Here is a 12,798-nt window from a genome sequence, read left to right on the forward strand (position 1 = left end):
AGCGCCTGAGCCGGCCGCTTACAGCCCTTCCACAGCCCAGCGCTCCAATGAGCGAGGAGGGAGCAGAGAGCCGTGACTGACAGTCTACAGCTCTCTGCTTGGGGAGCTGCGAGAACAGAGTGATCGGCAGTGTTCGATCGCTCGGTTCTCAGTGTTAGAGGCACCGGGAGGACAGACCTAGGTAAGTAGGAGTCAAAAAGCAAGAAAAAATAAATAAAATAAATACTCTATACTTCTCTTTTTACATATTTTCAGGACATAGGTCTTCAACTGGTAGCAGATTTGGAAACTTTTATGCGATTTGTACAGCCTCAGATATTTATCCAAAAATAAAACTGATAAAGTATTCTGATTAAAAGTATATCATAACCATCTCATCTTTATGCAACAAATTGGGAGAGATTTCTTTCACAATACACTGACGCACATAGGAATAAAATATCCGATTATGTAGATTGTCAACATAACACTACAATAAAATCATGTTGGGCTTGTATAGATAATACATTTTCAACATATTAATAGGTTTGCAAATGCTAAAATTCTAAAGGACATTACTTATGCAAGGGTTATGATGCTCACACAAATGCAAAAGGTCGTTCAGAGAAATCAACATAAAAAAGTTATTCTTCTCACTATTTTCTCAGTGGGAGGGGGGGGGGGGATCTGTCACAACAGACCTGATCCAGCCCTTCCATATAAAGATCTGCAGCCATCAACAGATAACAGTCTATTACTACCAGCAAACAGCAAGCAATAGCCCACTGCTGAAATGATAAGCTGCTTTTTTGGGTGGGGGAGTGCCAGACAGATCAGAGCTCAGCCCTAGTTGCTTGAGTGACAGGAAGTGTTGTCATCCTGCGTAAACACGAAGCAATAGCACTGCGCAGCAGAGGATAGACCCAATATCTATGAAGATTTAACAGGGCTTTTTAGAACTGCATGAAGCCTGTAACTAAGTAATACGATTGCAAAAGGCTTTTAAATGGCACAGCTATGGCTAAATAATGAAACCAAAATCTGAAAAGGTTACTGCTGAGAAAGTTAGTCATTTTTGAGCCAAATGCCCGATACCGCAACGTACAGCTAGGATGAAAAAAAAAACGGACTATTTCTATGAATTATGCCCAAACCATGTTTTGCAGACTAATCAGCAGGACACCAAATGTTATCCATTTAGCACAACACAATAGAATATTATTGTGTCACACCGTTTATATACAAACATAACAGCTACTGTAAAAGCCTAAGTAATGATAATCTGTAGTGAAAAAAAATAAAAAATGTATATAGCAACTGCCATTGCTGACCCCTCTTGGAAAATGCTAGCTAACCAGTTCTCTCGTCTTAAAATGCTACTAAACCCACAACAGTAAAAACAGGCTGTATATGCAGTAAAGCACGATTGTTATACTAATTTTGGAACCCAAGGGGTTAATCCTCTGCATTGTACAAAAAAGCCGTTTAATCCTGTCTTCTCTGATCCTCCTCTTCTTCTAATGTCCCCAATACATCTTCTGATAAGAGAGCGTCTTTGGAGGCACTCTGCACATGCTAAGTTTGGTGTGTATTGCTAGTGATCAGCCCAGGGCTAATCAGAACTGTCCAGAGGGGTGCTGCATCCTCATGCCACAGTCAGGGGGGAAAGAAAACTCCTCCTAAAAGCTTTAACCAGTGCTCAGCCTGACACTGATAAAAGTCACAAGAGTGCTATATACTGGCGGATGAGAAAAAGGTATTTAGCAGTTTATATTTATTAAAATAATTGCATTTCCATATTCTGTGTACTGCGAGAAACGATATAGTGAATGCAGGGTCCTGGGTTTAATAACACTTTAAAGCTTTCTGAGGCATTGATTGATTGATTTCCATTCTAGCACAGATTCATTGATAACACGTCCTCCTTTCATGGGAGCAACCTTATTTCATCTTATGGGGTCAACACTTTCCCACTTTCCCTTCCTTATTTTTTCTTATGGGGAAAACCTTATTTCTCATCAAGGACAGAGAGCAAGGTAAAAAAAAAAAAAAAAAAAAAAAATCACTAGTGATATTACAGACATCAAACATCTTATAACAAATCAAATACCCTATTTTTTTCTCCAATATAAAAAAGAAAAAAAAAATCTAAAATCATACAAAATGGTCAGTTTCTAACACATCCAAAACTAAAAAGGAAGTCCATATATGCAAATAAATAAATCAGCCCCAACATTTTTCAAAAGGCAAAGTATATAAACATTTACAGTATGCTTGGCCATATAAATATGTTAGTTGTGTCTTCAGACTGCAACCCCCTGACTATGGACTGCAGAACAACAAAATAGCGAGTTTTCAATTTAAAACTGCACAAATCACGTGTAACTAGCTGGACAATGCAAATTCTAACTCACCTGTTTTCTGGCTTTCTCTTCCCTGGCCTGAGCTTTCATTTGCTGCACCTCAAGGGAGTCTGCTTTTCTTCTCCGCATAAACAAATCATGGTTCCCAATGCACAGTTGTAGAATCTGGAAATAAAAATATACGTTAGAAGAACATATTGAAACAAGTTGTTACTTGCCATGCCATAAAAAAATAAAAATAAAAAAAAAAAACACCCAAGCTGCATGACTAACCAACTTGTGTATTTGCCAACTCTGAAACTTTTTAAAATGACAAAAACTAAACTAACATATCACAAAGTGCAAGCACATCTATTTACCTAAACATCAGTTTTGTTGTTCCTTCGTATTCCACAGAATCCAAAATATAGGATTTTTATAACAGCTTACCTGTAAATCCTTTTCTTTTGAGGTACATCATGGGACACAGAGTCTCAGTAAATACTGAAGGGTTATACAGGGTATCACTAGGTGATTGGACACTGGCACACCCTACACAGGAATTTCAACCCCCTATATAACCCCTCCCCTTACTGGGAGCACCTCAGTTGTGTAGCAAAGCAATCCAAGTTTATTAGAAGAGGGGAGGGACCGCTGTGTCCCGTGATGTACCTCAAAAGAAAAGGATTTTACAGGCAAGCTGTTATAAAAATCCCATTTTCTCTTACGTCACGGGACACAGAGTCTCAGTAATTACTGATGGGATGTCCCGGAGCAATGCTATCTGAGGGGAGGGGGGAACTACAAGTAGGGTGTAATCAGACCCAAGGACCTTGTACCACTGCCTGCAGCACACTGCGCCCAATGCCCTCTCACATGCACCTGATAAAATCTGGTGAATGTATGGACCGAAGACCAGGTTGCTGCCTTACAGATTTGAGCCATAGAGGCCTGGTGATGCACTGCCCACGAAGTACTAAAAGCCCCAGTGGAGTGCGCCTCGATCTGAATAAGGCGGAACTTTCTGCTTCAAACCATAAGCTTGAACAATTACTTGTCGGATCCACTAGCAAATGGTAGATTTCGGCGCTGCCTGTCCTCTATTAAGACCTTCCGACAATACAAACAAAACATCCGTTGTGACCCTGAGCAGTCGCTTCCAGATAGGCTTTGACTGCGCTCACTACAGCCAAAGAATGTAGTGACCTTTCTTCCGTAAAACAAGGATCTGGAAGAAAAAAAAAAAAAAAAGGCAGAACAATATCTTGGTTTAGAAGAAAACCTAAAACCACCTTCGGCAGAAGATAGGATGAGGGCGCAATACACTATCCTTGTGCATAGTTAAATAAGGCTCTTTACAGGAAAGAGCTGCTAATTCTCATACTCTTCTAGCAGAAGAAATGGCTACCAGAAAAAAATGTACTTCCTTGTCAACAGGACCAAGGGAATTTGACGTATCGATTCAAAAGGCTGTTTACTGACGGAACCAAATTCAAGTCCCAGGGGTTTAGGGGCGCCTTAACCGGAGGATTAAGATGCGTTACCCCCTGTAAAAAGCTTCGCTCCAAAGAATGCGAAGCAAGCGGACATCAAAACAATACAGACAAGGCTGAGACCTGGCTCTTGATGTACTCAAGGCCAGCCCCATTTGCAGAAAGTCAAGGATTTTACCTATGACATATGTACTGGGATTCCAATCCTGGATTGACACCAGGAGGCAGACTATGACAAATCATTCCAGAAGCTGGCTTCCATGCATTAACCAAGATAGAAATCACAGGGCCTGAAGCCCACCACTCAAAGCCAAACCATCAAATTTAGCATTTGTAAGGCAGGATGGAACACTGAACCTTGAGATAACAGGTCTGGACGTGACGGTAGGGTCCACGGGAAACCTACTGCCATCTTTACTATGGCTGCATACCAAGCTCTTCTGGGCCACCAGAAGTACTGACTTCTTTTCCTGCCCAATCCTGCAAAGAAGTCGTGGCAGTAGCAGACTAGGAGGGAATGCATAAATAAGTGAGAGCTGATGCCATGGAGTTACCAATGCATCTGTCCCAGATGCAAGAGGATCCCTTGTTCGGCACAAAGTTGTTGATCTTGTTGTTGAACCTGGATGCAAAGAGATCTACATCCGGAATCCCCCATCTTTGGCATATGGCCAAGAAGATGTCAGGTGAAGAGACCATTCCTCTGTGACTAACTGCCGGCGACTTAAGTAGTCCGCCTGCCAGTTCTCTACCCACAGAATGAAGATTGCTGATATGCACGGCACATGCTTTCCTGCCCAGATTAAGAGCTGGTTCACTTCTCCCGAGCTGCACGACTCCTGGTGCCTCCTTGGTGATTGATATAAGCCACTGCTGTGGCATTGTCGGACTGGATCCTGACAGGGCAACCCTGGAACCTAAGTGTCCAGGCCTTTAGGACAAGATACACCGCACAGATCTCCAGAATGTTGATGGGTAAGGACCTCTTTGTCTTGGACCATCTCCCTTGGACAGGCGACTGTTCAAGAACTGCTTCCCAACCCAAAAGACTTGCATCTGTTACCACTCTCCAGTTAACTGGTAAAGGGGATTTTCCTTTTTGCAACCTTTCGGGTATCAGCCACCAACTGAGGCTTCGATACACTGCAGGAGACAGACGCCTCAGAAAATCTAACTCCTGAACCTTCTTGTTCCAGGCAGACAGGATACTGTTTTGCAGCAGTCTCTAATGAAACTGAGCATAGGGAACTGCTTCGAATGAAGCCACCATCTTTCCCAGCAGCCTCATACAAAGGCGAAAGAAGGACCCTTCTTTGCCCCGACTACCTGAATCAGTTCCTTTACGGCACTGATCTTTGCCTGGGGTAAAAATACCCTCTTCTGGGCTGTATCTATGACCAGACCCAAACACTCTAGCCTTCTTACTGGCTTTAAAGAAGACTTCTCCAAGTTGAGGACCCAACCTAGGTACTCCAGGTAGTTGACTGTGGTGAAGAAAGTTTTGGTCCAAGCGGGCTATCAAGAGCAGGTCGTCTAGGTATGCCATTACTGTTATACCTTGGGCCCTTAATCTGGCCAGAGGAGGAGCCAAGATTTTTGTAAACACCCGAGGTGTAGTAGCTAGCCCGAAAGGCAGAGCTAGAAACTGAAAGTGGCATTTTTCGACTTTGAAAAGCAGGTACTTTTGATGAGCAGGGAAAATAGGATCATGCAGGTACGCATCCTTGATGTGTATTGACGCCAGAAGTTCTCCTCCTTGTAGGATGGAGACTACCGATCGGATCGATTCCATGTAAAAGGACCGTATTTTTAGGAATCGGTTTAGATCCTTGAAATCTAGAATGGGCCCAACATCTCCATTAGGCTTTGGTACCGTGAAAAGGTTTGAATAAAACCCCAATCCCTGCTCTTACGTGGGAACTACCACGATAAACACTTCTTTTTCTCTGGGAACATTTGATCAGAGGAAACTAGGAGAGGGGAATTCTCAGAACTGTAGTTTGTAACCTCGAGTTATTGTGGAGAGCACTCCATCTGTCCTGAAAATTCTCCTGCCAGAGCCTTGAGAACTGTAGCAGTCTTCCCCCCCACCCAAGCGAGCGGGGGCGCCCCTTCATAAAGAGGCCATGTGTCCGTCAGTGACAATCCTGGCTGTGGTGTCTCCCAGCCCACAGCAGACATTTCTGTGAACATTCAGTGTGTGAAATGACTGATCCTGGATAAGTGACGCATACCCCGTTCTGAAATTGCACAAAAGACAAACCTTTCTGTGGGAATGGTTCCACCTGTTTGGCCTCCCAAAAGAGTGCCTTGGAGGTCAGCATTTCAGAACTGAAGCAGGCTGTCCTAGGATGATTCAGGCATGCTGGCAAATCTTTCTATGCCAACGCTTTCCAGGCATTAGTCAACCACTTCAGCCCCGGAAGATTTGGCTGCTCAATGACCAGGCTTTTTGCGATATGGCACTGCGTCGCTTAAACTGAGTTGCGTGGTCGTGCGACACTGTAAGCAAACAAAATTAAAACATTTTTTCCCCCCACAAATGGAGCTCTTTTGGTGGTATTTGATCGCCTCTGTGTTTTTTTCATTTTTTGCACTATAAACAAAAAAAAAAAAAAAAAAACACACACAAGAAAGCTCTCTTTTACTTTTTGCTATAATAAATATCCCACATTTTTTCCTCAGTTTAGGCCGATAAGTATTCTTCAACCTTTTTTTATCAAAAATATTGCAATAAGCGTATATTGATTGTAGATGCTGTAACTTTTGTGCAAACCAAAACAGGGGATAGATTTATGGCATTATTATTATTATTATTTTTTTGCTAGTAAAGGCAGCTATTTGCTTTTTTTATCAGGACATTTTTGGGACCATTGACAATTATACAGCGATCAGTGCTATAAAAATGCAGGGATTACTGTATAAAATGTCACTCGCAGGGAAGGGGGTTAACCATGTTCCCTAGGTGTGTTATAACTGTAGGGGAGATGGGAGAGAGATAGAGACAGAGCGATAGAATGAGAATATATATTATATATAATGAACACAGTCTCTACTTCCCTGAAAGAACCTGCCACGAGCGATCACGAGAGTCCAGCACATTGGCTCCTGGCTCACGCTGTAGCGCACCCCTAGTGGCCAAAAAGGCAAAGCGATGTAAGGTAACGTTTCACCCAGCCGTGACATTCTGCCACAGAAAAACTGCGGCGGCTGGTCTGCAATCGGTTAAACGATGGGATAAGTGTATAAACATAGCAGTGGAGTATGTCAAAAAAATAAATGCAGTTTACACGTCTTGAATACCCCTCGTAGAACAATCAAAGTTTCTGCCTGTAGTGTCAGTTTTTAGGTTTGCTTTAAAAAAAAATAAAAAAACCAAGATAAGCTCAGAGAACTTCCAGGTTTTACAGATGACTTATTCTAATATACTATTTTTCAGGCAATATGACAGAGAGAAAAAGAGGGGGTGCAAACTGTTCACGCTTATAAATTATTCTGCATGGTGCAAGTCGATTTTTGGAGATCCTTTTCAAATCTACTCTCACGAAAGACAAGGAAAGCAGTTATACCAGCCAATGAAGGTTGTTCAAGAGATTGCTAGGGGTTCCATGAGCTGTGGTTGATTGATATGCCATCAATGGCGTTTGCATATTTCCAGAACAAATGCCACTCGGCAAAGCCAGCAGCATGACACTAATTGACTTATAAGCCGTCTGTAATGGTGGAAATTCTGAACACTACTGTAGGGCTGCATTCTTCCTACTGACCAGTCCCTTTTCATACATGCGGACCTCAATGCATCTCTATGAAAAAACAGATGTAAATGGATCATCATCTATTTACATGCACTTCAGTCAACATCCATTTTTTGGAATGGGTTAAAACCCTATTTTTCTGCCATAAAAAAAAATAAAAATAAATAAAAAACGGATCGGACCAAAAAAGTAATTTAAAACGAACAAATGGTGTGTTATTGCACGAAAAAAATGGCTCCAGGACTCAAGTGTTTAAGGACTCTAGTTGGCAGATGTAAAAATGGATGAAAAACTGATGGCGAACTGATGACAAACTTCAGCCGACTGAACTGATCAAAACAAACAGTCCGCATATGTGGAAGGGGCCTAAAAGAAAACAATACCTGTATAGATTGCTAGGTTTTCAAATACTACCGTTTTGATGTGTCCTTAGAACCGTTTTCACCGGTGACCTTAGGGTACATATCTACAATGTTTGAAAAACTACTGCCAAAAAGTTTCCAGGCGGACAAGAGCCCGTCTTCCAATAATGGTACATCAAGAACATTGGTTTTTGTGTGCCTTACTTTTTTTAAACGGATAAATAACTGTACTAAAAGGGCATTATTATTTAACTGGAATGTCACTTCAATTGTGAGTCCATTATCAAAAATAAATTGGAAACAGCTTCCGATAAAGCACATCTCACACACACTCAACTAAGGCCGGGTTCACACTGGTGCGACACGACACTTGTCCTACTTTGGATCTGACCTTGCCCTGCGATTTGAAGTCAAAGACGCGCCCGACTTCAATGAATGGGGATCCGACTTGGATCCCTGCCAATACCAGGCACTGCGTTTGGTATGAAGCTTGAGGGGGAATTCCACGCCAAATTTTAAATAAAAAAAAAACAAAACAGAATGGGTTCCCCCTCCAAGCACATAACAGACCCTTATCCAGGCACACAGCCCGGCCGATCAGGAAAGGGGGTGAGGACAAGCGAATGACCCACCTCCTGAACCGTTCCAGTTCGCATTCCCTCAACATGGGCAATGGGTGCTTTGAGGCAGGGGGGGTGCCCTGTGCCCCCCCCATCCCAAAGCACCTTGTCCCCATGTTGATGAGGACAAGGGCCTCTTCCCGACAACCCTGGCTGTTGGTTGTCGGGGTCTGCGAGCAGGGGGCTTAATCGAAATCTGGGAGCCCCCCTTTAATAAGGGGGCCCCAGATCCCAGCCCCCCACCCTATGTGAATGAGTATCGTATTGTACCCCTACCCATTCACCTGGGGGGGAGAAGTATTAAAAAAAAAAAAAAAAAAAAACAAACACACACACACACACTAAACCGTTTTTAAAGTAATTTATTAGGCAGCTCCGGGGGAGGGGGGGGGGGGGGGGTGTCTCTTCTGACTTCTCCGCTCTTTCCGGCCTCTTCTGCTGGGCTCCTCTACCATCTTTTGCCCTTTTACCCGCTCTTTTGCAAACGGTGACCATGTCCCCATGCCTATATCAGTCGTTGCGCACATGGCATTACAGCAGGAGTGAGTGCTTGCTCGTCCCCACTCCCTTTCCTGACCGGCCAGGCTGCGTGCTCGGATAAGGGTCTGGTATGGATTTTGGGCGGCCCCCCCAATGCCGGGTTTTTTTTATTTTATTTTTTCGGCATAGGGGGTTCCTCTTAAAATCCATATCAGACCAAAGGCCCGATATGCTCTTGGAGGGGGGACCCATGTCGGTTTTTTTATTTAAAATTTGGCGTGGAGTTCCCCATCAAGATCACCAGAGCACAAGTCTCATGCCAAAGTCGGATCAGGCAAGACGGCGATCTGACTTTGATCCGACTTCAATGATATTCAATGGGCTTAAGTAGGATCAAAGTCGGATCAGTGCAGGGAGCATTTTCAAAGTCGGACCAACATTGATTTTCATACGTCATGTGACATGAGCTCCCAATGTTGAGTGAACCCGGCCTAATTCTTTATAAGCTACTCAGCAGGTGATAAAACGCAGAAGTCCCAGGTGATATACATCTTCACAGATTACCAGGACACACCATAATTATCACTGACATAATAGAATATTGCAGATTTCTCAAGCGCAACCTACCAGCTTGTTGACCCGTAGTTTAGAGGAGTTGAACTTGAAGACATCAATTTTCTTATCAAGTGGCTTAATAGTGAACTGTAACCACAGAAGAATTGTGTATAATGAACTAGGAAGCACACTTTATTTACATATACAACTTTAAGATATGTCTGGGTTAAAGCAATAATCTCTTCATATAGAGAAAATATGCTCTTACCTCTTTGTCACTGTAAGAGATATTCCGGATTTCATTCCAAGGGAAGGAAGTTTTAGGGGTGAGTCTGTTTTCAGGATCATAAATATGCAGTCCAAGGGCATCTACCCCAAGCAGTAACTCTGTGCCTTTTTTGTTCTAAAATTTCAAAAAGAACACATTTTAGCCTACTGACAATCCATAACTTGGATTCAAACAATTAGCCACACAAAGGGGAATCTAGAGTCATTTCTCCCCCCCCCCCCCCCCCCCCATGAGGAGAGTGCTATAAATACAGATCACAGATACCTCCTTCTCACTTTATACCCCAAATACAAAAGTAGATCCCCTGAGAAGTCAAATACTGATTCTTTAAATAAAAATTGGCACCTATGCCAGTCAAGAAAAAAGTGACAGTGGTGATATTCCACCCCTCCTGCAAGGTATTCTCTCCCGATCTATGCCCCCCTTACTGCATTCCCATCAGGTTAGAGACAAAATGGAGGTACCCAGTATGTGAAAGCATGTGACCTCTCAGTGGTGCTGAACACTGCCAAGTGGGGAGGTGGGGAAGCAGGGACGTCAGCCAGCCAAGTTACAACACCGTAGCTTAAACAGGGACTCCCGCAGTGAAGGGGAGCGTCAGAAGATGTCATTTTGCCTCAAAAGGGCAGGCGGTAGTGTTGTAAACAACAATAATTTCTGGGCATCTGTAGTTTTTATTCCCTTAGTTGTTTGATCACACTCATACATTTTACTTAATTTGTTTTTTGTTACTGATGGCTTCAGAAATTGCAACAATGCATTGAATTCTCACCCTTATGAGGAAATAATTTACTCCATACATCTCTAGGTCTTGTGCTATTTTCAGGTATTCCATCTCAGCTTCATCTCTGTAAAACAAGGAGAATACATTTTATATGATGTACACCAGGATGTTCTCATTTAGCCAGATAATATCAGAACTTCAAGCTCTCAATCATCATTGACTATTTTTAATCCTCATGCGTCTTGCATTAGTATATAGATATGAAAGCAGATCATATTTACTTGCTTTAAACTTTTAACATTTTTTTTTTTCCAGTTCCTCCCTGGTTTCCAGATCTAGGCAAATTAGGTCAGACATCCCAGGAGTAGAGTTGGGCGAACAGTTCAAGCCGAGCAAAAGTTTGGCCCGAACATTGCCTGTTCGCTGAATGTACAGTGCATTCTAAGCCCTGTCCAATCAGGGCACAGTGAATAGCTGGTTAAGGAGCATGGTCGGGAACCCGACTGGTGCGTCCTTAACAGAGGAGTAACCAGCTGTCAATGGGCTTTCCCGCTGACAGCTGAATGGAGAAAAAAAAAAAAAAAAAAAAAACACCATTGCGGGGGCCATCGCCAGGTGGCCACGCCCCTTAGCCATTTAACTTACTTCAAAACCAAGCACTTACACCCCCTTCCTGTCCAAGCCCATATTCAGATTTCAGCGCTGTTGCCGTTTAAATGATAATTGCACGGTCATGCTACCCTGTAACCAAACAGAATTTTTATCATTTTGCTCCCACAGATAGAGCTTTTTTTGGTATTTGATCACCTCTGCATTTTTTTTTTTTATGCTAAATAAAGATCTAAAATTAATTCCTCCATCAGAGGTTCTTTACCGAGATCAGTGTATTGGTGTGTCACACTGACACACCACACCACCGATCGCCGCGATGAGAGATCGGTCGTTCTGGAGAACAGTCACATGATGTCCACCCAAAATGAGAGCCATGCCGCCCAGCCGTCATTTGACAGCCGGCGGACGGGAAGTGGTTAAGAACTGTTAAACAGCAGAGCAGGCATTTGGCAGTTAAACTTTGTTGCAGGCAGAGTTTTTTTTTTCTTATTTTGGTCCGGTGGGCGTTGTGATGGATGATGGATCCATTTCGGAGGACACTGTTTTTTTAATAAAGGAATTTTCAAATACTGCCTCCTATCTTTTTATTTTTGAAACTTTTTTTGGGTGAATGGGCAGGGGTACAATGTACCCTATACTCACTCATTCACATAGGGAGGGGGCCGGGATCTGGAGGCACCCTTATTAACCACTTTCAGACCGGACCATTTTGCTGGTAAATGACCAGAGGTCTTTTTACACTTTGGCACTGCGCTGCTTTAACTGGTAATTGCGCGGTCATGCAATGTTGTACCCAAACAAAATTTGCGTCCTTTTCTTCCCACAAATAGAGCTTTCTTTTGATGGTATTTGATTGCCTCTGCGATTTTTATTTTTTGCGATATAAACGTAAAAAGACCGCAAATTTTGAAAAAAAATGATATTTTCTACTTTTTGTTATTAGAAAAATCCAATAAACTCAATTTTAGTCATACATTTAGGCCAAAATGTATTCAGCCACATGTCTTTGGTAAAAAAAAAGTCAATAATTGTATATTTATTGGTTTGCGCAAAAGTTGTCACATCTACAAACTAAGGTACGTTTTCTGGAATTTACGCAGCTTTTAGTTTACGACTGCCTATCTCATTTCTTGAGGTGCTAAAATGACAGGGCAGTACAAAACCCCCCCAAATGACCCCATTTTGGAAAGTAGACCCCCTAAGGAAATTGATAAGAGGCATGTTGAGCCCATTGAATATTTTATTTTTTTGCCTCAAGCGATTGAATAATGACAAAAAAAAAATTTTTTTTTTTTTTTTACACAAAGTTGTCACTAAATGATATATTGCTCACACATGCTATGGGCGTATGTGAAATGACACCCCAAAATAAATTCTGCTGCTTCTCCTGAGTACGGGGATACCACATATGTGGGACTTTTTGGGAGCCTAGCCGCGTACAGGGCCCCGAAAACCAAGCACCGCCTTCAGGCTTTCTAAGGGCGTAAATTTTTGATTTCACGCCTCACTACCTATTACAGTTTTGAAGGCCATAAAATGCCAAGATGGCACAAAACCCCCACAAATGACCCCATTTTAGAAAGTAGA

General features: G+C 42.6%; 1 protein-coding gene across 3 annotated transcripts in view; it reads right to left on the reverse strand.

Annotated features, from left to right (window-relative positions):
* Positions 1–12,798, reverse strand: part of NF2 (NF2, moesin-ezrin-radixin like (MERLIN) tumor suppressor) — a 171,960-nt gene that overhangs the window by 104,540 nt on the left and 54,622 nt on the right. For all 3 annotated transcript variants that reach the window (XM_077461223.1, XM_077461222.1, XM_077461224.1), the window contains exons 8-11: positions 10,648–10,723; positions 9,855–9,989; positions 9,659–9,733; positions 2,394–2,507 (exon numbers count right to left, since the gene is read on the reverse strand). In XM_077461223.1, the coding sequence (XP_077317349.1) occupies positions 2,394–2,507; positions 9,659–9,733; positions 9,855–9,989; positions 10,648–10,723 (400 nt within the window). The remainder of the gene's footprint in view (positions 1–2,393; positions 2,508–9,658; positions 9,734–9,854; positions 9,990–10,647; positions 10,724–12,798) is intronic.

Source organism: Lithobates pipiens, unplaced genomic scaffold (assembly GCF_037356315.1).
Source record: "Lithobates pipiens isolate NorthernLeopardFrog02 unplaced genomic scaffold, aLitPip1_a1.2 Scaffold_3, whole genome shotgun sequence".
Lineage (NCBI taxonomy): Eukaryota > Metazoa > Chordata > Amphibia > Anura > Ranidae > Lithobates > Lithobates pipiens.